The 22,561-nt window shown below is 40.3% G+C and overlaps 2 protein-coding genes across 5 annotated transcripts; both read right to left on the bottom strand.

Moving 5' to 3' along the window:
* Positions 1–7,221: 7,221 nt before the first annotated feature.
* On the bottom strand, positions 7,222–16,604 carry LOC119893435 (proline-rich extensin-like protein EPR1). 4 transcript variants are annotated; one of them, XM_038705572.1, is made up of 9 exons: positions 16,416–16,599; positions 12,435–13,747; positions 12,203–12,317; positions 10,821–11,001; positions 10,692–10,706; positions 10,397–10,480; positions 9,018–9,088; positions 8,635–8,770; positions 7,222–7,965 (listed from the first exon to the last, which is right to left on the bottom strand). In XM_038705572.1, exons 2-9 carry the CDS (start codon positions 13,357–13,359, stop codon positions 7,942–7,944), a joined length of 1,551 nt encoding a protein of 516 aa, XP_038561500.1. In that variant the 5' UTR covers positions 13,360–13,747; positions 16,416–16,599; the 3' UTR covers positions 7,222–7,941. The 4 variants fall into 4 exon arrangements, with proteins under 4 accessions (XP_038561500.1, XP_038561501.1, XP_038561502.1 ...); XM_038705573.1 differs by lacking the exon at positions 10,692–10,706 and having other exon boundaries at positions 16,416–16,600; XM_038705574.1 differs by lacking the exons at positions 7,222–7,965; positions 9,018–9,088 and having other exon boundaries at positions 8,640–8,770; positions 16,416–16,603.
* A 173-nt stretch (positions 16,605–16,777) lies between these two features.
* Positions 16,778–22,315, bottom strand: slc35b4 (solute carrier family 35 member B4). Its single transcript, XM_038705576.1, has 10 exons — positions 22,074–22,315; positions 20,933–21,046; positions 20,727–20,829; positions 20,549–20,598; positions 20,331–20,412; positions 20,161–20,221; positions 18,928–19,037; positions 18,728–18,803; positions 18,569–18,644; positions 16,778–18,473 (listed from the first exon to the last, which is right to left on the bottom strand). Exons 1-10 carry the CDS (start codon positions 22,148–22,150, stop codon positions 18,224–18,226), a joined length of 999 nt encoding a protein of 332 aa, XP_038561504.1. The 5' UTR covers positions 22,151–22,315; the 3' UTR covers positions 16,778–18,223.
* Positions 22,316–22,561: the final 246 nt, after the last annotated feature.

Raw genomic sequence — 22,561 nt, 5'->3', positions numbered from 1 at the left:
TGGTAAAGGATGGTTGCCACTGAAGTGCAGTGCAGACAGACTGCACAAAGACTGATTGTAGGATGTTGGCACAGAAGGGGGAAAATGGGTTAGAGATGGAGGGTAAGGAAAGTCTTTACCCAGTTAACATTAAGTTGCAAAAACAGCACTGCTGCATGGTTACTGTATGTCTCTGCATTTCAAGTGGATTATGTTGCACCTACTGTGTATAGGACCTGTGCTTGGTGGGCTGGTTAATGTAATATCCCATCAGATGTCACACTCTCCCTAGGGTTCAGCCAGCAGGCAACAAGAGAACACACACACACACACACACACACACACACACACACCCCAAAACAAGTACCATTATATAACAATACTACTGGATTAGTCTGCAGGCTTGTCCTTGGTAACAATCACTGTAGCACCACAAAAGGACAGGATTGCATAACAACAACCTCAATGCCTTTCAAAAGCAGATTTCAACCTGCACAGTACAGGTGATACTGTGAAGAATTGGATGCTTGGATCTTTATGTTTCAGTCACCAATGTTATGATCAATATAGTGTACATGCAGCCCTGCAGCTTTGCATTTAGCATTGTTTTGTTATTTCAGCAAAGCCAAACGCACACTTCCCCACACCAACAGCAAAAGAGAATTAGTATTGGCCCTTTCTGCCACCAGCAGTGCCACCGGCACATTCTGTAGCAGTTAAGAGTTTAACTGACATTGTTACATCCACCAAGCCAAATCTATGACCAAGCAAATATTCACCAGCATCTCTAATAACTAGCATCTAAATGTCCTAATGGGTCTCACTTGTAGATGCTCATTTTCTTAAAGCTATTTTGTGACTGCTGTTTGTAATTTAAGATGTTAAACTAATCTTTCTGTAATAACCTTAGTGCTAAACGAGCAAGCCTTTATACTAGCTGTCTGGAGCTAATGTGTTGCTAACACATAAATCTGTTTCTGAACAAGTTCTTACTGAAAGAGAAGAAATATTTACTAATATTTATTTGATACTTGCTTTAATGCCACAGGAATGATCCTGCAGGTATGCTATAATCTAAACATTCTGCACATTTTACAGAGAATCCAAACTCCCTGAGTGACTTTGCAAGTATACATTTTCAATATTAAAAAAATTAACACTACATGAATTATTTTTGATTTGGTAAAAGCAAAGGTGGTTATCATGTACAGCCAAGGCAAAGGATCATCAAGACGGAAGTGTCAAGGGAGCTGAGAGGACGGGAAGAAGGCCTCACCAGCTAGAGAGCATGCGGGTACTACTGGTGACTCCAGTTCACCTGGAGCAGATCGACATACAGGCCCTGGGGCAACCACAATCATTTCACCATCATGGAGTTTGAGGGGAGGAAGTTTGTGAAGTCACAAAGCCCGAGCAAATGGAGTATGTCTGACTACAATCTGGAGGGTCAGATGATCCTGTCTGTGATGTGCGCCATTGACATGAAACTATATATCAATGAAGAGACAATATTTTAGTTTTGATTAAATCATTCATTGTTTTTGGTCACAGTGGGGCAGCAGAAATAAGCTGTGAACACAGCACTGACATATAAGGTCAATGCTGAACATGTTTGCCAATAATCACCTGACACATCCTTAAAACAAGTCAAAATTATGCTCAGTAGTGTGTGTGGCCTCCACGTGCCTGTGTGACCTCCCTACAACGCCTGGGCATGCTCCTGATGAGGTGGTGGATGGTCTCCTGAGGGATCTCTTCCCAGACCTGGACTAAAGCATCCGCCAAATCCTGGACAGTCTGTGGTGCAACGTGGCGTTGGTGGATAGAGCGAGATATGATGTCCCAGATGTGCTCAATTGGATTCAGGTCTGGGGAACGGGCGGGCCAGTCCATAGCATCAATGCCTTCCTCTTGCAGGAACTGCTGACACACTCCAGCCACATGAAGTCTAGCATTGTCTTGCATTAGGAGGAACCCAGGGCCAACCGCACCAGCATATGGTCTCACAAGGGGTCTGAGGATCTCATTGGTACCTAATGGCAGTCAGGCTACCTCTGGCGAGCACATCGAGGGCTATGCGGCCCCCCAAAGAAATGCCACCCCACACCATTACTGACCCACTGCCAAACCAATCATGCTGGAGGATGTTGCAGGCAGCAGAACGTTCTCCACGGCGTCTCCAGACTTTGTCACGTCTGTCACATGTGCTCAGTGTGAACCTGCTTTCATCTGTGAAGAGCACAGGGCGCCAGTGGTGAATTTGCCAATCTTGGTGTTCTCTAGCAAATGCCAAACGTCCTGCACGGTGTTGGGCTGTAAGCACAACCCCCACCTGTGGACATCGGGCCCTCATACCACCCTCATGGAGTCTGTTTCTGACCGTTTGAGCAGACACATGCACATTTGTGGCCTGCTGGAGGTCATTTTGCAGGGCTCTGGCAGTGCTCCTACTGCTCCTCCTTGCACAAAGGCGGAGGTAGCGGTCCTGCTGCTGGGTTGTTGCCCTCCTACGGCCTCCTCCAATTCTCCTGATGTACTGGCCTGTCTCATGGTAGCGCCTCCATGCTCTGGACACTACGCAGCAAACCTTCTTGCCAGAGCTCGCATTGATGTGCCATCCTGGATGAGCTGCACTACCTGAGCCACTTGTGTGGGTTGTAGACTCCGTCTCATGCTACCACTAGAGTGAAAGCACCACCAGCATTAAAAAGTGACCAAAACATCAGCCAGGAAGAATAGGAACTGAAAAGTGGTCTGTGGTCAGCACCTGCAGAACCACTCCTTTATTGGGGGTGTCTTGCTAATTGCCTATAATTTCCACCTGTTGTTCCATTTGCACAACAGCATGTGAAATTGATTGTCAATCGGTGTTGCTTCCTAAGTGGACAGTTTGATTTCACAGGAGTGTGATTGACATGGAGATACATTGTGTTGTTTAAGTGTTCCCTTTATTTTTTTTGAGCAGTGTATATATACACAGGCCTACTAATTTCATCCATTGTTAATATAACAAGAGTGGCCATGCTGGTGGCTCTGTGAGGACCTACTTAGGCCCCATCCACACTACTCCATTTTAGTTTACAAATGAATACAATCTCCTTCCACAGCAGGGTTGTCTACATTAAAACGACTGAAAACACACAGCTAGGACCCATTCAGGGCATGCGCGTGCCAGTGTAAACACAAAGCAGATGGTCTATTCCGTAGTTACAGAAGATTTGGCTAAAGAATAAATAAATACAGACTAAGCATCAGACCAGTTTTATTGTTGCATGGATCAATAACGAGCTGGGACTGTTACTGAATGTAACACGAGAATGTGGCGGCAGAAAACAGACTGGGAGTTGTTGCAAAGTAAACAGCGACATGCACAGTACAAGTGTAGGCAGATGAGTGTTACTTGCACGGTACAGAATATTTTAATAAAAATATGATGCAGCATCTTGTTTCTGCTTTGCAAGACCCAATCAGAGAGCCGAGCGTGAGCGGCTGCGTCATCGTTTCTAAAGTCCTTGGCCCGTCTTCACTAAAACGCCCTCCGAAGTTTTGAAACGCAAAGCCCCTCCTCTACATACTAATGTCAGCATTGCTAACATGCTGATGTTTAGCAGGCATGTTTACCATCTTAGCAAGCTAACATTTGCAAATTAGCACTAAACACAAAGTGTAGTAGAGGCTGATGGGAATGTCATTAGTTTTGCAGGTATTTGGTAAACCAAACTAAACATTTGACCAGATAATGGGGCGTAATGCTAACACAAAGTGTGGGGAATCACCAAAGTCAGTAGCATTCATCATGTGGAGACCACGAATGTCTGTGCAAAATTGTATGGCAATCCATCCAATAGTTGAGATATTTTGGTATGGACTAATGTGGTGGACCAACAGATGGACATTGCCATCCCTAGAGACACAAAAATATTGATGTAGGCCTACAGTATATTGATTAATATCAGAGCAGCTTAACTTTGCCTGTGAATTTGTCTTACCCTCTGGTTTAAAACTGTTCTAATCTGGTCATGTTTGCATATACAAGAAGTGAAACAATCAACCAGTCACTCAAAAACCAAACCAAATTTGGGGAATCAGTGAAATCATTGTTCACAAAGGACACTCTTCCATGTTTGTATTTTTTTGGATTATATATTTGATACATATAGAGAAGTGCTATTCCCAAAAGGAATGGGTGTAATGCAATTACGTAATGTTTAACACATGCCACTCATGTGCATAAACACAAAAACCCATAGATAAACATTGTGGAGTTTGGCTGCTGCTTCTTCTGTGGCTAATGAGAGATCATGACGTCAGGTCTGGTTTGCAGACCACAGCTTCACTTCTGTTTTACTTTCCTGGCCTTTCTTGTATAGTGAGTGGATGAAAAAGCTGATGCTCTAAAATGCAAAAGTAAAACAAACATTTTTATGTCTGTCTCAAGGCATCGCTGTTTGTAGAAGTCATTTTTGAAGGCATCAAAAATTAAAGCTTTGACAAACTACCATATGAGGTCAACGCAACAGAGCTAGTCAACTTAATGCCGTAAGACTGAAAATAGAAACAAAATGTTCTTGTAGTTGCATCATAGAAACTCTACCTCCAAATTGTCAAAAAATGTACGAACTTACAGAACTGGCCTTGTTTTTAACTTGACCGCCATCCAAAACTCAATTTATTCAGGAAGTTTCCACGCCTCAAGAATTTCCTCAACTTAAATAAAGAGCATGAAATCCTCCAATTTTGGGAATTTACATGCAAAAGATTAAATTTGAGTTTTTACCCGTCATCTCTGTATATGTCTGCAGTCACACACAACCACACACATGCAAACACTCACTTCCTCTTCATATCGAACAAGACATGGTGTACCTAAAATTAGATGAGACACTCACATGTTAACAGACACGCAAGTCTGCAATGTGGTTTTACCGAAGTTAGGAGCAGAAAGACACAAAGATTGGATAATGACTAGTGTTGAAATGTAATTAAACAGAATTAAAAAGTACTGTACATAAGCACAGTTTTGAAGAACTTGTTTTTACTTGCAAGTATTTCCGTTTTATGCTGTTCTAAACTTCTGCTTCGCTACATTTCAGCAGCAAATATTGTGATGGGTACTTCAGTTTTTATGCACCATATATCTGGAGCAAACTTCCACAAAAGTCTGCTGAAACTTTCAGTTCTTTTAAATGAGGGTTTTGATTATTATCTTATGCTGCACTGCACTGTCCTGTCTGGTTTTGTTTTCTATGTAACTCTGTATTTAAATGGATTTTTATTATCCCCCGTGTTTAGGTTTTATGTAAAGCACTCAATTGCCTTGTTGACATGTGCTATGACATTGCATTTGCCTGTAAAATAGACATACACTGAACTCAAGCAGCTGTCCGAGAAATTGAATTAATGACTAACTGGGAGCCTGTAGCTGCAGGTGGAGGGCCCTCTACTGGTGACGTTATCAGAGTGTCCGGTTTAATGGTGTTGAACTTTGTGACACACATTGTCACGCAAGTCTCAAGTGATCAATCACATGTATGTTCAGAACAGGAAGAGCCAATCGAGCAGTGTGTCCCAATTCCATACTCCTGTACATACTAATTGTATGTATTTTGTAGTTAGTATAAAAAGAAATCAACACACTTACCTGTTTTATAGGTCCGTTGAAACAAACCAGCTAGCAGGGAGGAGTTACTTCTTTTCCTTTGTGCATTGCATTGTGGGACAATAATCAACAGCGCATTTAAAAATTAAGCATATACTTCCTTTTTCCAATGTACACTATATACTCAAAACCTGCTTAGATTTAGTGTGTAGCATGGAATTGGGAAAACAATAAAGATATGCCCTACATCTGCCTTACTGTTCATTCTTTGATAGAATTTTTACATGTTACTCATGTTTACAGTACTGTGCAAACATTTTAGGCAGGTGTGGAAAAATGCTGTCAAGTACATGTTAATATTTATCAGTTAACACAAGACAAAGTGGGTGAACAGAAGAAACATCTAAATCAAATTAATATTTGGTGTGATCCCCCTTTGCCTTCAAAACAGTACTTATGCACAGTACAGCATATGTATGTCTATACATATAGCATGTCATATATCAATGTTAAGGAAATTCTGCTGTTGATGGATGAGACACATCAGGAAATCATATACTAATAACACCAAATTGACAAGGGCAGACATTAAAGATGCAAGCTTTGTTCCTGTTGTTAAAACAGGAACAGTTTTGCAACCTCTTGGCAGATATAAAATAAAATGTAAATAGTAGGCCACCACTGCTATTATTATCATGACTAATGATATTTGGTACTGTCAGGTCTGTGTTGCAACCATCTGGGACTTAAGAGACCTTTGGAAATTTCTAAAATTCAGGAGAGAATTCAAGCTGTAAGAAATCTCATGATTTGTTATTCTTAAATTCATAAGATTGATCATTTGAAATAAATCTTTGTGTTGGTGACACTGAACTGCAGACAGGGCTTTTAATCTTCAGTTGTCAAGAGGCTGAGTAAGCCAATCTCATCCATGGGTTGGTGGGCGATGAGGGGAATCCATGGAGGATTTCCTCAGAACTTCAATGACATGAAGACGTGTTCAAAATCCTCTCATAAAATCTTCTACTCAGTATGAGTCCTGCACAGTGCATCACTCTACCTCCCAGTATTATTTATACAGGATCGACCACATTTACCAGCTCCAACATTAAAGTTACGTACACATTTGTGCATCAATAATTATAATCCAGTGATATAATATACAATATTCTGATGTGGGCCATTCTGCCTAATGAGTACTTTAATTTAGTTTATTTTGATAACTGTATTTGGGTTTAACATGTGGTATTGCTACTTTTATTTGCCTAGATCTGAGTACTTCTTTTACCACTGGTTATTATGTTATTGGACAGTTAATACGAATTAATGTATAAATCTCAGCTGTGCTGCACCATAAAAAGGTGAAAGGTTACTAAATGACAAAGATGTTTCTGTTAAAGCTTTCCCCGTATTGTTTTTTCTCTGCCACTGGGCTTTTTCTTCAATATAGCTCTTCATTTGTCATTAATTGTCACAAACAAAAACATGGGCCACATTAAAGAATTAATGTAGTTTCTTTTGGTTGTACATAATTTCGTCATTCTTGATATCATAGAGTCCATATTTGCTCATGATCTCTCTGCATCTAAACTGGGATTTGATTGCACTAAACAGCAGAAGAAAATACTGGAGATCTTGTGATCTCATGTGGTTAAATTATATTTTAATGGCATATGGATTAGACCTCCACAGTTGTGCTCCTAATTTACATCAAGATGGCAGCAACCACCTGCCAACACTTTCTACAAAAAGTGTCACAACAAAATTTGAGACTTATTTATTTTTACATGCTTTAGAAATAACCCCTGAAATAATGTATGTACAATCCAATAACCAAAAACACGTACTGGTCTTTGTTATGTCACACTCTGCTCCTTAAACAATTCTTCCATGCATCTGCAATCTGATAATTAACCTTCATAGATGTCAAGGCACACAAACATTGATTTTGCAGGATGTCATTCTCTCTCTCTCTCTCTCTCTCTCTCTCACACACACACACACAAACTGCTCCTCTGATTGTTGTGTTTTGCCTCATTTACAAACATGAACATTTAAAAATTATGTCATTCATCGGTTACTGTTGCGGCACAATTGGTTTTAAGACGATCCCAAGAACCAGAGAGGTAGCAAACATGGCTTCCAAGCTAAATACCCAGCTGCTGCTAATGTTTGTGACACCAGTGCCAGACCTGTCTACTGACCTGACAAGTCTGACTGATATCTGGCACTTCTTCCGGATGCACGTAAAAGCTGGAGTTGTTTCTCCTGCCTTTCCTGTAACTCGTCTTGTTTGCTGATTTCTGTCCATCAAGTTGTCTTTGCTTTCAGGTGTCGTTGTCGTCCTCACCAAGCGGTCCGCATTAACCTCCAGTGCTGAATTTATTCTGTAGACGCAGGGTAGAAATGGGTTAAAATGCTACCAACTCTGAGTGATGGGTGTGAGGAAATTTTACTTGTGGGTAACAGGAGAGGAACAGGTCATATACAGGTCACACTCGGGGTCACTTGTAGGCCTAGAAGTAGACTCCTTAGACATAGCTATTTGCCTCTGTCCCTCTCCCTGTCAGGGTGACGACAGCTGGGCTGATAGGGAGACACTGTAGTTCAGGCTCAAGGCTAGCAGATAACGGTGGTTTCTCCCATCTCGCATGTACAGACTCACTGTGTCCTCTTACAATGCAATACATGTGACCTCCTGATCTCAACGTGACTTAGGTAATGTTTCCTGCAGATTGGCTGTTCAGATTTAGGCCAGTAAAAATGACCTTGTAGGGAAAGGCCATAGACACTATGGGACAGCAGAGAGATAAATATTGTGGACCAAGTGGTATTCATGAGATTTGGTAGTCACTGCATTATGTTCTCACTCTGTCTGCCAGACACCCGGCTAGGCTTCAATAAACACTGCTTTGTAAGACATCCTAAGGATCTTATTCTGAAAAAAAAAAATAAACTGCTCCAAGAATTTCAACAACAACGGGATAGTAAAGAGGGACAGTGGGAGAGGTTAAAGAAGAAAGAAAAAAAAAATCATTTTATATATCAAGCCGTACTTTCTTGGCGTTGTCCACACACTGCATGTAGGCCGAGGCGATACTCGAGCAGGACAGAGTCTTTCCTGTGTTTGCCTTATAGCATTTTAAAATCTGATTCTGCAAGTCACCACACACTGGCTGGATATCAAAGCGCCTGAGAGCGAGAGAGAGAGAAAACACAGATGCAAATATCAAAACATCATGTTGGTTTGGTAGTTAATACCAACAAATGTATTCAAACTAATTCAAGTTATTTTGTCCTTGTACCGTATGTCAGTCCAAATTGTAACCGTACTAATCTAACCCCATGAACTGTAAAAATGATTATTTATCATTAGGAGTTGATTATTGATTTGCAGATAATTATTGCATTTATACAAACGCAGTGATTCTGAACTTACGCAAAACGGTTATGAGTCTCCTCTTTGCCCTTCTGGAAGCTCTCAGCGGTCACTTTGTAAAACTCGTTACACTGTCAAAAGTGGTAAAAATACCACGTTACCACTAAGGTCAAATATCACAGCTGCATCATACAATCAAACTGTCATTTGTAAACAAATACTGAGGGAAGTTACTTGCACAAAGCTGATATTTGTCTGTGAAAAATTGTATAATCCAATTGTTGAGTTGCACTGCCCCTTACTGATCAAAAACATTACTTTAAGGCCCTGAAAACACATTTTCCCAATCACCTTCTTACTAAGAGCGATGGGGCTCTACACAAACACAAAATAATCTGTCTTAGTCTTAGTCTGATATCACCAGTATCTTACGGTAGCTAATGTTACCAAACTTTATGACTCTTCTCTACCTGTGCTATTACTACATTATGTTTACGCATTTACCATTATCCTTTAATTCTCACTTACTGCCACTACTGTTAATGATATTGTCACTATTATATAGTGTTTACACAAGTTTAAAACACGACAGACTAAAGTTTACACATTCTCACTTTAAACCTGCAATAACAGATTTTTTGGGCCACTGGGAGGCAGCAGAAACAAGTTGTGAACATTGACATCACCTTTGAAGTTGATATGACAAAGTGTTAGCTGTGTTAAAGAGTTGCTTATTTACAAATCCAGCTGTTACAGGGCAACATTTTTTGGAGTCTGATCGCTTGATGAATTTAAGTCTCATATTCACTCTTTTAGCTCCTTTATTAGTCTCTTATCAACTCCTAAGGGAAATATGTGGCTCTTCAGCTGCTCCACTGTGTTCACCAGTTAGTCGCTAACTGTGTCTGTCTGCAGTTTGGTGCTGAGCAGGTTGTGCCTGTGGATTTTAGAGCTTTTTCCACTGAAGGCAACACTATGGGATCAGCGAGAGTGATCCAAAACAGTAAAGTTGTGGGCTGGACAGATAAACAAAGACTTGAAACTATACAGTTCTTTAAAGCCAAGGGGAGCTGCAGATTCAGCTGATAATTCTTTGTAGGTTCCTCACTATGAGCGACCCCTTTCAAATTGTCATTTGATACATTGCTAGTATAAAAATATCGGTAACAGCTAATAAACTAATAAACACCGAAACTTTAACCGAGCATTGCTTGAGTCATAAATATTTAATGTTATGGAGGAGATAATAATATATATAATAAATTATTATATAGTGCCTTTCACGAGACCCAAGGGCGCTTTACACATAATTGCAGAGACAGAACAATAAAAGTCATTTAGGGTTAAATGCCTTTGTAAAGAGGTGGGTTTTTAGAAGGTTTTTGAAAGAGTCCAGAGAGGGAGCTGTCAGGATGAGAAATACTCAAACTGTTGCTCACCTTTGATTCAAGTTTTGCGACATGTTCCTTGTACAGAGTGTTTAGCTTCTTCAAATGGTTCTCCCTCTCCTCCAGTTGATGAGCCTGTGTGGGTTTAAAATGGCATTATCACACCTCTAAAACCAGTACACGCATGCAAGTACTACATTTTAATCATTTCATATTTTGTAGACGACGATACCAAATTTCCACACGGGAAAAAACACAGCTGTGTGGCAGCTTTTTAAAGTGAGATTATAGCAGAACGAAAGTGGAAAAAGTGAGTCATGCATGTATAAATTCTCCCCCATCTTACCTTCATCTCCATCCACTGAAATAAGACAAGAGGGCAAGAAAGAAACAGATATTAAGGGAAGGAAAGAACTACATATTTACAAGAGTGATCATGGCACACATAGATCAGGCATGTTTTCTTTGTGCTTACATAAAGCTGCACCATGAGCCTCTCATCTTCTGTCTTCATTCGCTCTTTTGTGATGGCGTCTGTCAGGTTCTCCATGTACGCCGCCTTCTCCAGCTCCAGCGTCTTCTTCACCTGCTCCTCCACCTGAGCCTCAGCTGCTGCTTTTGCCTCTGCTTGAGCCTGAGCCCTCATCTCGTCCAGCCTTCACACGTGCACACACAGATCACATTTTATTACATTTTCTTCTTGCAGTGTGATGCAAAACAAATTTTTCGGGCAAAATTGCCAATAATCAGCTGGTTCCAGCTTCTTGAAACACGAAGATTTCCTGCTTTAGTTTGTCTGTAAACTGAATATCTTTAGGTTTTGAACTGTCTGTTGGACAAAAGACATTTAAGATTTCACCATGGGATTTGGAAACTTAAGTGACTAAATTAACATTTTTCACTATTTTCTAATATTTTATACACAAAACAATTCAAATCAATCGGCCGACAACAGTATTTGACAGTTAACTGAAAGGAGTATTAAGCTGCAGCCTTACACCTCCGGCAGTTGACACTTTCTTTCTGTTAATTCATTGCTTGTCATTTGAAATATAGCATCTGATAAGTAACTAACTAAGTAGGCTTTCATTGCCATTTCAGCCATATACACAGTACACGTTGAAGTAAGACAGCATTTCGCCGGGACCATGGTGCCACAATAACCTGCCCTTTCATTCATGTGGTGCACCCACACTTGTATGTTGTGCCTCATAGTTTTTCTAATTTCTATTTTACTATATTCATCAGTGGCATAAGTGCAGACACAGGAATAATTGCCACCTGGATTGTGATCAGATGCTGTCACCCATTCATATACGGAGTTGCTGTGCTTGTTATTTGATGGTCGGAGACAGCAGGTTTGAGTCAAGGGCAGCCCATAAGATTTGCATTTTAGCTGCCGTCTGTGGTGCTGAAGGTTTGCGATTGTGTGGAGTCGCTGTGCATCCGTACGCCCGTGTATACACAAAAATGCTTTTTGGGGCGAGGGCCACAAGAAAAATATTTCCACTGGGGACAATCACAATTATGTTACGCTACCGACATTCATATACATTTAGTGTAACATGTATTAGGGCTGCAACTAACAATTTTCATTATCAGTTAATCTGCTTATTATTTTCTAAATAGAAAATTTGTTTCGTCTATATAAATGTAAGAAAATTAACTTTTCAAGAAGCTTACGTCTTTAAATTCCTTGTTTTGTTCAAATAAAACCAAAAAGATATTCAATTTACACAAAAATTTACTTCAGGTTGACATAATATCTACGGTTCATCTTTATTTTATCTTATCAGTCAAAGTCAGGACCCAAATGACAGAAACACAGTATAACTTAACAGTAATTTTAATTCTTACTGTCGCTGCAGCTCGTGCCTCTTCTGGCTGATCTCCTCCTCCAGACTTCTCTGCATCTCCTCTTTGATCTTCTGCCTCATCTCTTCCTCCAACACTTCAGAAGAAATGGGCAAAGCTGCATGTAAACACATTCAGTTTGTGAATGGAACAAAGAAAAGAAAAAGAAGTTGAGTTGATTGATTTCAAACAGTTGCTACAATCATGAACATCCACCCTGTGATGTTTGGCTCACCTGCTGCAGGTGTTGGCACAGAGGCGACAACAGGCACTTCATCCTCAACAGGCGGCAGAGACAGGGTGATAGTGGGCTCCTCAGCAGGTGGAGCTGAATCAAGTGGAGGTGGTGCTAGAGGGTCTATGAGAGGTTCACTTACAGGTGCATCAGCGGGCACGACTGCCACCTCCACACAGTGACAGGGTGGGGAGGGCTCTTCAAAGATGAACTCTGGAACAGCAGAGGGTGCTGCGACAGGCTCTGGAGAAGGTGGAGGTGGAGCCAGTTCACATGGAGGCAGTGTGTCGTCAGCTGGAGCCATGAGTGGAGGCACTTCTTCAACTGCAGCTGATGGGACTACAGGTTCCACAAGAGTGGGCTCCACTTGCGGAGACAAAACTACAGCATCAACTGGAGCTAAATCAACAGGACAGGGTGGGATTATTGCTTCTACTGGTGTAGATTCAACAGTGGGCGGAGGCTGGACCGTTTCCACTGGTGGCGTCGACAGGACAAGGGATTCAAGAGGTTCAACAGAGGGAGCTACAGCAGCAGGTTCAATTGTAGTTGCAGGAGTTGGTTCAGAGGACAGAGATAAAGCTAGAGGTTCAGGTGGAGCTACAGCTGCTGTGGAGGACTCCACAGGTGGAGGTAGAATAATAGGGTTGATGATGTGGTCAGCTTCTGGGGGTGTAGATGGGCTTTTTGGCTCCACATGAAGTTGGATCAAGGATTCAACAGGAGGTAAGACTACTGGCTCTACTACAGCAGGTGTTGGAGGAGGAGCACATTCAGGCTGTACAGGTGCTTCTACTTGAGGAGTAGGTACAGCTGGAGGTTGAGGAGAGGCTGAAAAAACAGGGTTGGTGACAGGTGGAGTTTTTGGTGGCGCTGCGGGCTCCAAAGACGTAGGAGGAAGGGAGTGAAACTTTACAGAAGGCATGGATGGGGCTTCTTGAGGAGGGGGTGGAGGAGGGGCTGAGACAACAGGCTCAGTTACATGTGGAGTTTTGGGCTCTACAGGTGGAGGCGGGCTGCAGGCTCTACAGCGGTAGGAGGAAATGACTGAAACTTCACAGGATGAGGAGGGATGAGTTTTACAGGAGGAGCAGGTTCCACTGACAGAGGCGTGGATGGGGCTTCCTGAGGACGAGGTGGAGGGGGGATAAATGGAGGAGGCGGTGTCAGAAGAGGTATTAAGTGTTTGACAGAGGGGGCGGGAACTGGAGTGGGTGTTTGTGTTTCAGGTGGAGGAGGACTTTCATTCTGTGAGAGCCGAGGGCCGACGACCTTTGAAGGCGGTTTCATCCGGTTGATGACTTTTCCGAAAGCTGACAAAAGAAGAGAAGCAACAGAAATACTTATTAAATGCAGCTTTGTTTCTGTCCTGTTTCAGTTTCTACTACACTACATCTCTTGATGTGAATATTGTACTTTAGTTACAAGTTACTTTTAAGATTACAATTACCGATTACTTCCTATCCAGTGAAAATCATGTAGCTTCAAATTTTGTGATTTTGAATAAAACTTTTTCGAATAAACTTAGAGATTTAGTGTTCAGAAAATCCTAAGCTTAAACTATTTAAACCCCCGCTCAGCTGGAAAATGCATCATCAAAAAAAACTGAAAACAGGGCAGTTTCTGACCTCATGAAAAGTTGACTTTTTAGAGATATGTGGTTCTCACAGCACAGTGACACTACAAACTGAGAATATGATGCATTGCTGTAGATTAAACTACCCAAGAGTATATAAGTTAGTTATAATTAGCACTATCATAAACATCTACAGCAGTAAAATGGAAACACATTAATGCATCAGTAAGATTAATCCAAAAACATAATATATCATAGTAAAGCACTGACAGGGACCATTTTATTGCATTAAGGGGAATTTAACTTTTGATACTTTAAGTACTTTTTGCTGATAATACATACTTTTACCTAAGTAAGGTTACGAATGCAGGACAATTCCCAGTAATGGAGTATTTTCACAGAGTGGGTTTAGTACTTTTACTTAAGTAAAGACTACTTACTTCTTTCAACACCGCTAACAATTATACTACACTATATTATATTATTCCAGAGATGCAGTGCAGTAGCACATTTATTGGAATCCACAACAACTAGTTAAACATGTTCACAAGAAATTGAGAAATAAAGAAAAAAAAGATTATTTTTTTTAAAGCCAACAAAAGACAAAGCATTCTGCATAGCGATCCTGCAGTTTGCTTGACAGATCCTTAGCTTTCTACGGTGGCTCCCAGGGCTCAGTGAGGAATATTTTTTTGAGGACTACTTTGCATTCCCTCACAATACTTTTGCGTTACCTCGCAATACCTTGCCGTAGCAGCATGAACATGTAGCCTATAGGCTAGTGAGTGGACAGTATTGCATAATGTGAGTTGCAAGGTCTTGATCCACATACCGAATAATAACGAAATGCCATTTCATGCGGTCCAATGTGCTAAAAACAGTCACAATAGCCTATTCAACTTACAAGACACAAAACAAAAAATAGACATGCTGGCCAGCCAAAAGAAAGAATGGCATTTATTGAATCATTTGTAATTTTTAATGCATCTTCAGTAGGTTATTTTATGAGCTTTTCACTATTTGTCAGGCCCGCACAAATAAGTGGGTAATTTACAGTATGACACTAAACCAGACAGCTGATCTGTATACTGTCAGGGGAGTGAGAATGGCATGCAGGGCTGGAGCATTATAAAGTGCGTAGCCTAATAGTGCAACCCCAAATCTGAAGTATGTTCACCTGTATAGCCCATTTCTAACCTATTTAAATAATAGCAGCATCAGAAGTAGGCTACTTAACATTAGCTTCCTCTCATCTCGGCGGAGCCTTGCGCTCTGACAGAACACGGTGTGCCCGCTGCATGCTCCAGGACATCGATGGGGCAGGTCTGTGTAAAGATGTCGGCTTAACAGTCTTCAATTTTCCGGTGTGTCCTTTTTGATTAAAGCCTACATAAATATGCCTATTGAGCAGTAGCAGGCTACTATATCAACATAGGAAATTCTCCGTTCAATAAAAAAAGTAAAATTCAAAAAGCTGGAGTGTTGCGCTGAGAGCAGCTGAGCATATGGCTCGGAAGTAGGCTAACGGAAGAAGACAGGTATTGAGAGGGAATGCAAAACATATTGCGAGGGAATGCAAAACATATTGCGAGGTAACGCAAAGTAGTCCTCAAAAAAATATTCCTCACTGAGCCCTGGGAGCCACCGTAGCTTTTTGGCTATTATCCAAAATATCCCTCTTCTTTGATTTGATTTTACAAAACAAGGCTCTTGGACACATGAAAAGAAGCCAAAGGGTTATATATTTGAAGTATTTAAGTTATATCTGATCAAAGTTTTGAATAATTTGAATTATTTTATATACTGCTGGGTATCTTAACCTATAATAACACATCCTAAGATTAATATTTTGTATTGATATAATTATAATCAGAATATGCAAATTTATGAGTAGGCTTAACTAGAACTCTCAGATAAATTTATTGGAGTAAAATATTTCCTTACGAAATGTAGTGGAGTAGAAGAAAGTACAAAGTAGCATGAAATGGAAATAGTCAAGTACAAGTACCTCAAAATTATATTTAAGAACAGTACTTGAGTAAATGTATTTAGTTTTCACCACTTTCCACCACTGGTTAAAAGTGTTGTTTTACAGACTTAAAGTTCCTTTAATTATAGTGATTTTAGTTTTAAGAAATTAAAAAACTGCATTTATAATTAATATCATCAATTATTTAAGCAGAATAATTTTTGTTTTAGTCCATGTGACAACCGACCATTTTCTCTCTATATATAGCCTAACACCGACACCCCACCAGTGCTGGAGAGTGACAACAGACATGGTGGCGAGATCAATAATTCTGATTTAGCCTACATCACAGAATTTGATTAAGCCTCGCGCACTCTGCAGGGACTGTGCGTTAAATACATTTTCCTTAAATATTTCACTCCCAGTTCAAACTCACCCGAATGCCCTTGACAAAAGTAACTCCTCTGCCTTCTTCATCATCTTCATGAGAGAAATGACTCGGGCTGTTCCCCCCCATCCACACCTGTAGCCGCAGATACTACCAAGACTGTGTTTGATACTGAAGTGATTTAATCCCACAACGTGGATTAGTGTCCTCAGTGAAATCATGTCCCAGCAGCTGCAACAATTTGCCCCTCCCAACAACAACAGCAGCTGCTATTGGATGGAGCTTAACACCGCCTCTCTGGATTGGTTGACGCGTTTTAAAGTCAGTGAAACCTAAAGGAACATTGTGTCCCATCTTAAAAAAAGCACATTTTATGATAAATCATTTGAGGGCTACAGAGACTCTTATACTCTATGTTTGTAGCCAGGTTGTCATTTTAATTTCAGCGGGTGCGGAGTGTAAAGATTTGTTCCTACTGTTTCCAGATGAGAAATACACCTGAGACAATTTGACACAAGAGAAAATAAATTACAGCTACTACATGGTCCATAAATCATCCCCAACAGTGCAAGTGTTCAGTGTAAACCTACTGGATGAATGGTAGCATCGATGCTAGTATGGAGTAAACTAGCTGTCACCTTTAGAAAATAAATATTTGAACAACATTCTAGACAAAAAAAAAGTTGCAACAGTTTGCATCTATGGATGTGATATACTAATGGCAAAGATAAGGGATGGTGATGTTCTATATTTTCTTTCAATATTTTTATTATCAACAACTCCCATTTAAAGACTGAAACCAACAATGAATTGATCAAAGCCCAATGTATGTTTTTCAGTCAAGCCTAAACAAAACACAGTCCTGCTGCTTTAAATACTGATCAGTGTACCAACAGTGTATTAATCTGCAGCTGAAAATAGCTCCCCCCATTCCTGTAGTGTTGGCTAAAAACTACAGTTCCCAACTGTTTTAGGAAATTATTTAACCTTTTGAAAAAATAAAATTAGATATTAGTTGTTTTTAAACCTGCAATAACTGTGGAAACAGACTGTGAACACAACATCAACATATCTACAGTAAGGCTGCAACTAACAATTATTTTCATTATCCAATAACCTTTTGGTCAATGAAAGATCATAAAACAGTGAAACAAGCCCATCGCAATAGCTTAGAGCAGAAGGTCACATCATCAAACATTTTGTTGTACAGTCAAAAGCCCCCAAATATTCAATTAACGATATTGTGAAGACCAAAAACAAAAAGCAGCATTTTTTGAGAATCTGAAACTATCAACTGTTTGGGATTTTGCTTAAAAAATTAAAAACTATTTACAGATAAAATATGCCAATTTATTTGCTTTTAATCTATTAATCTACGCAGCTCTAGACATATCATCTTAAGTTCATATGGTAAAACTGCAACCAGTTTATTTACACACAGCATTTATAGAGCAACCTGATAAAGTCCAATTTTCACTGTACTTTTTGCTCTGTTTTTGGTCTCCACCAGCTCTGTCGGCTAAATGCTCCACTATGTTGACCAGCTGGTCGCTAACTGTGTCTGTCTGCTGTTTGGTGCTGAGCAGGTAGCTGGAGCAAAAGTCCTTTGTCCTGAATTACACAGAGACAGTCGGGAGGTCGAATAGTATTTTGATACAAACTAACACTGTTGATTTCTGGTCTTTTCCTGGGTTTATTTACAATGATGAAAATATATAATCTCACCAGCCCTCTCCTTTAAACCGTTGTGTGTCTGATGTGTGTTCAAGTATGAAAACAAAATGAAACAACTGTATAAAATTGCTGAAGTCCAACATAGCTGCTGTTTTTCTATTTGACCACCAGTCCCTTCTTCTTCACTCCGCCTTCTTCTCCTTGACGTCGGGTCCACGCAGAGCCGCCTGCACGCTGCTCCACACCTCCGTGTACAGCAGAGTGCCCAGGAAGACCACGGCCGTGCCCACCCAGTGCCAGGTAGTGAAGGGGTTTTGGAAATAAATGATGGAGACGATGAGGCTGAGGAACTTTCTCAGGGTCACCACAAGAGTGACAGTCAGCGAGGCGCACTCGGTGGTCAGAATGAACACACCACGGATGCACACATACCTGAAAAACTGGTTAAAGTCTGCAACAAGAGTGTGAGAAAATGTATACAATAAATATATACAAGCCAGTGAGACAATCTTTTGTTTGCAGGATACTGTGTGATGACGTTGACCAGCAGGTAGATCCACATTATCGGCACAGTCAATCCAACCTCAGGAACAACTACAGGAGCTGAGAAACAAGTTTAAAGTTAGTAAAGATACAAAACTTTCCACCCACAACAACCTTTCCTTGAATGTATGGATGAGACTCACTGCTTTGACTGAAGTGGACACAGTGGTTGTAGATGTCTGTGGAAAAAAGCAGGAAGCCCGGCAGAGGCAGGCAGTGCTACAAAGAGACAAGATGGACAAACAGAGTCTAACTTATTCAACGCAAATGAAGCTTGAATTTCCTTGAAGCTATTTGAGTCTTTTGGGAGTGTCGTGTACATCGGAGCAGAAAGAAAACTCACATTATAGAAGAGGGCCTCCTTGGAGTGTTTTCCATACTGCTTGTACAGTGTCTCCTGGAAAATTCCCATCCTGGCAGACATCAGCAGAGCAAAGGTCAACATGGCAATACCTGAATGGACAGAAAACAAAAATCAGATCTCTAATCAAATCTCTAACCCTGTCCACTTCTCCTCTATACGCTTTTCATATACTCACAGATCATTAGCTCTGTACTTGTACTCTGCATAATGACAATAAGGTTTAATCTAATCGAATATATTTCCCCATGCTTTTGTCTACTAATTGGGAAAACATTTTTTGAAACTGGTCCAGTATTGAGTGAGCGCACTCCAGCGAAACTGGGTTGCAACGTAATCCTTGTGGGCAGTTGTGCCCTGTCAGTGTACATCCACTAAAGTGCTTGTTTTCGCCACTGACAGGGATAGATTGTTATTATAAGTGTCTGACAACCTGGAAAATATCCATAGAGAGACAGATCTTTAGTCAAAGAGTAAGATCCTTTCTCTTGTCAAGGCCACCTTGGCAAAAATAATACATTTTATCTCTTTGGTCTACGGCTACCTCGATTGGTTAACACACAATAACAAACCAACCGATCGAGGCAGCGGTCGACCAGCAACTCCTGTGTTCTGTGAGGTAAAATTACTGTTTTTATCAGTGGAGTCTGGAACAGTGTAAAGACTAACCAAGACAGTTTTGGTGAGTTTTATTTTGTTTTTGTTGAGTATGAATGAAGTTTTTTTTACGATAAGTAATCGAGGCAATTCATTCAGTCAAAAAGGGATAATCCTGATTTCAGAAGGTGTACAGTTATATTTTTCAGTTTGATAAGGAAAATAGCTGTAAGAATATTTCCTTTCTTGACATTTTGTAAGTTTATTATGTTTATTTATTAGACAAAAAAAAGCTAAGAGAGCTTGTGAAACATGGCGAACACACTGCTCACACACATCTCCCAGCTGAAACTATGGGGGCTGAACTTTACAACAGAGGACGGGCCCGCAGCTAGCTGGTTGGAATGCTAACTTTAGTAGATATCTCTGCAATGAACTACAGAACAGTTACTTCTTAATTTTTCCTGATAATGATAATGTAACAAAAATGTTTTAAATTAAAATTCTTGCCATAGCTTACAGATTGCACCTTTAATGTGCAGATTAGCCGTTTTCTCTGAAAATAATTTTTAATTGCAGCCCTACTCCAAATGAAATGTCATTTAAAGGCAAACTCACCTATAAGCCAGCGCATCAAGGCATTAAAGCCTTGCTCTTCTGATCCCTCACTGGCCACATTCTGCATGAAAAAAATGACAATATGAATATAAAAAATAGTTACAAGTCAAGCTCAAGACAGCGTAAATCGAGACATTATTATAGTGCAATGTGTTCTGCAGAGGTCTCACCACTTGTTTGGCTGACATGATGGTGCAGATGAAGATACCAGCTGAAACTAAAGCTATAGACAGATATTTACTGGCAGAATACCTGCAGGGTGAGAAGGCGAAACACTGCAATCAAACTGCATATTGATGCACTGTGATGCTTTAACCTGCAGACACGTCCTCATGTAGCCAAGGTCTTAAGTATTATTGTTGTCAGACGTCAGAGAAAGTAGTTATACCTTTTCTTTAGGATGATTATTCCCAGGATCATGTTAGCGATTAGCGATCCCTGCAGACAAACAAGACAGCAGGTTGACCTCAGAGATCAGACAGAGGTGAAGGTGACAGATGGAGGTTAAGCGATAATGTGAAAAATCAAAAAATGGAGGTGAAAAGCAGATAAACAACAATTCTTACTGATCTGAAGATCATGTGTAATGGCATGGCGATGTTGTAGTTGAGAGCGTAGTTGTTGATCACACTGACTGTGAAGAACATGGCCACCATGATCACATAGTTTCTGGGGGTAAAAAGGGACGCAACAGGTTTGTTTTAGCGTTTGTTCAAAATCTTTCCTGCAGCAGGAAGTTCAAACTCCATCAATGTATTGATTTTTTTCTTACCTTACAGGAATTGCTGGTTTCTTCCTCCCAAAGTTAGTTTCAAAGATGAAACCTTCCAGAGCAATGAATAAAAACTGAGCAAAGGTGACTATGTTGCCACATCCTGGAAATTCTCTGAAGAAGAAAACAACAGATATCAGGCAAGAAAATACCCAGATTCAAGAGTAAAGCTAAAAATGTTTTAGCTGTATATGATGCAGCTGCAAAAAAAGTGACTACTTTAAAATGGGCCAGGGAAATGTGCTTGTTTAATTATTATTGAAATTTCTTTGAAAAATCGGGCTAACATCGACAGATCCAGTTACATTTTAGCGAGCTATAGTTCAGTATGTGGTCAAACAAATACTTAAGTTTAGTGTTGTTATTGATTTGGTTGTGTTGTATGAAGCTTCTTTATCTATTTCGTATTTTCTCTTTTGGACATTGATTTGACACGAGGAGGATTAGCGACTGCTAATGAGGATCCAATAAAACAACCAACCAACCAGTGTCTGCACTTTCATTAATACTTTCTTTTCATTAGGTCATACTTCGCGCCGTACTTTATCTCATTTTATCTGACTTTTACTTGCTTGGTTTCTTATCATACATATGTTTTACATTTATATTATATATGCATTTTACTATGTTTATCAAACAACTTGGCCAAAATAATTACCTTTGGAATGAATTAAGTTCTCTAGTATCTTATTTTATGATAGTACCAGGGAAATAACCATTGTGATGTCAGGGTAAATACAGCTTTCCAACCTCGTCCTCCACAGTTATGTTTTGCTCTTGGAAACATCTTTAAACGTTTTCACAGATTGCATTAATGGGAAAAACAGTTCCAGGACAAACTTAAGTGGATCGTCCTGCTGTTTGTGTCACAGGTTAACTACAGTAACTGCCTTCACACACTCGGTTTACCACTTCATGAACAGTACACAAGTTCTACCCGAGTAGAAAAACATGTAAAGGCCACTTAGCAGTTAGTACCTAAATAGTTACTTTCCACCTCTGATAACATGCTAATTTATCAATTCCATAGTAACAAATATTTGTGCAGTGGGAAGTCACAAGAAAAATATGCTTCGGCTGTGAAACCTTTTATGCGGGATAGTCGACATGAGTTCATTAGCAGTCTAAGTTTGTCACTGACCTTACAAGCAGCTCCAGAGACACCACATTGCTACAGCATCCGATAAAAACAAGACCAATAGCCAAAGCTGTTCCCATGTTTGTTCCCTGTTTATAAAAACTCGGCGGGAAAAAGTGTCACTTGATAAAACAGATTCCCGATCGGTACATTTTTGCAAATACGCAGCAGTTTATGTTTTGCAGGAGGTCTTCTGCTTCCACACAAACTCCTGTTTCTGTTGGACACGTCTGAATGAGGTCGCGCCGCTCTTCCTTGTCATCTGGGCTCGTGGGAATTGTAGTTCCTTTCCTGAAATACCCGGAAATAAAAGTACGCAGAGTCCTTGACCTTCTATGTATTTGAGACAACATTACAAATTAAATACATTGTCTGGTCAACAATAGGAGGAGGAAATCTTAGTCAAATGTGGGAAAATTAACGAACAGATTTGTTTTAATTAATGAGTTAACGGCGCAATCGCTGCGCAGTCGTGAAGCGCAGAAATGTTC

The sequence above is a fragment of the Micropterus salmoides genome, unplaced genomic scaffold, assembly GCF_014851395.1.
Source record: "Micropterus salmoides isolate LMB-PRFRI ecotype aquatic unplaced genomic scaffold, ASM1485139v1 Ms_hic_scaffold_8, whole genome shotgun sequence".
Taxonomy (NCBI): domain Eukaryota; kingdom Metazoa; phylum Chordata; class Actinopteri; order Centrarchiformes; family Centrarchidae; genus Micropterus; species Micropterus salmoides.
The sequence above is the reverse complement of the archived record's forward strand: the minus strand, read 5'-3'. Positions and strand labels throughout refer to the sequence as shown.

What these genes read in the sequence shown, in the direction of transcription:
- slc35b4 (XM_038705576.1), bottom strand. Translation starts at nt 22,150, where the DNA reads ATGGGAACAGCTTTGGCTATTGGTCTTGTTTTTATCGGATGCTGTAGC. An exon ending in TACACATGATCTTCAGATCA is followed by an intron (nt 20,599 to 20,726) that starts GTAAGAATTGTT and finishes GTTTGTCTGCAG; the next exon opens with GGATCGCTAATCGCTAACAT. An exon ending in CTGGTCAACGTCATCACACA is followed by an intron (nt 18,474 to 18,568) that starts GTATCCTGCAAA and finishes CCAGTTTTTCAG; the next exon opens with GTATGTGTGCATCCGTGGTG.
- LOC119893435 (XM_038705572.1), bottom strand. Translation starts at nt 13,359, where the DNA reads ATGCCTTCTGTAAAGTTTCACTCCCTTCCTCCTACGTCTTTGGAGCCC. An exon ending in TGTGCCAACACCTGCAGCAG is followed by an intron (nt 12,318 to 12,434) that starts GTGAGCCAAACA and finishes GTTTACATGCAG; the next exon opens with CTTTGCCCATTTCTTCTGAA. An exon ending in AGGCACGAGCTGCAGCGACA is followed by an intron (nt 11,002 to 12,202) that starts GTAAGAATTAAA and finishes GCACGTGTGAAG; the next exon opens with GCTGGACGAGATGAGGGCTC.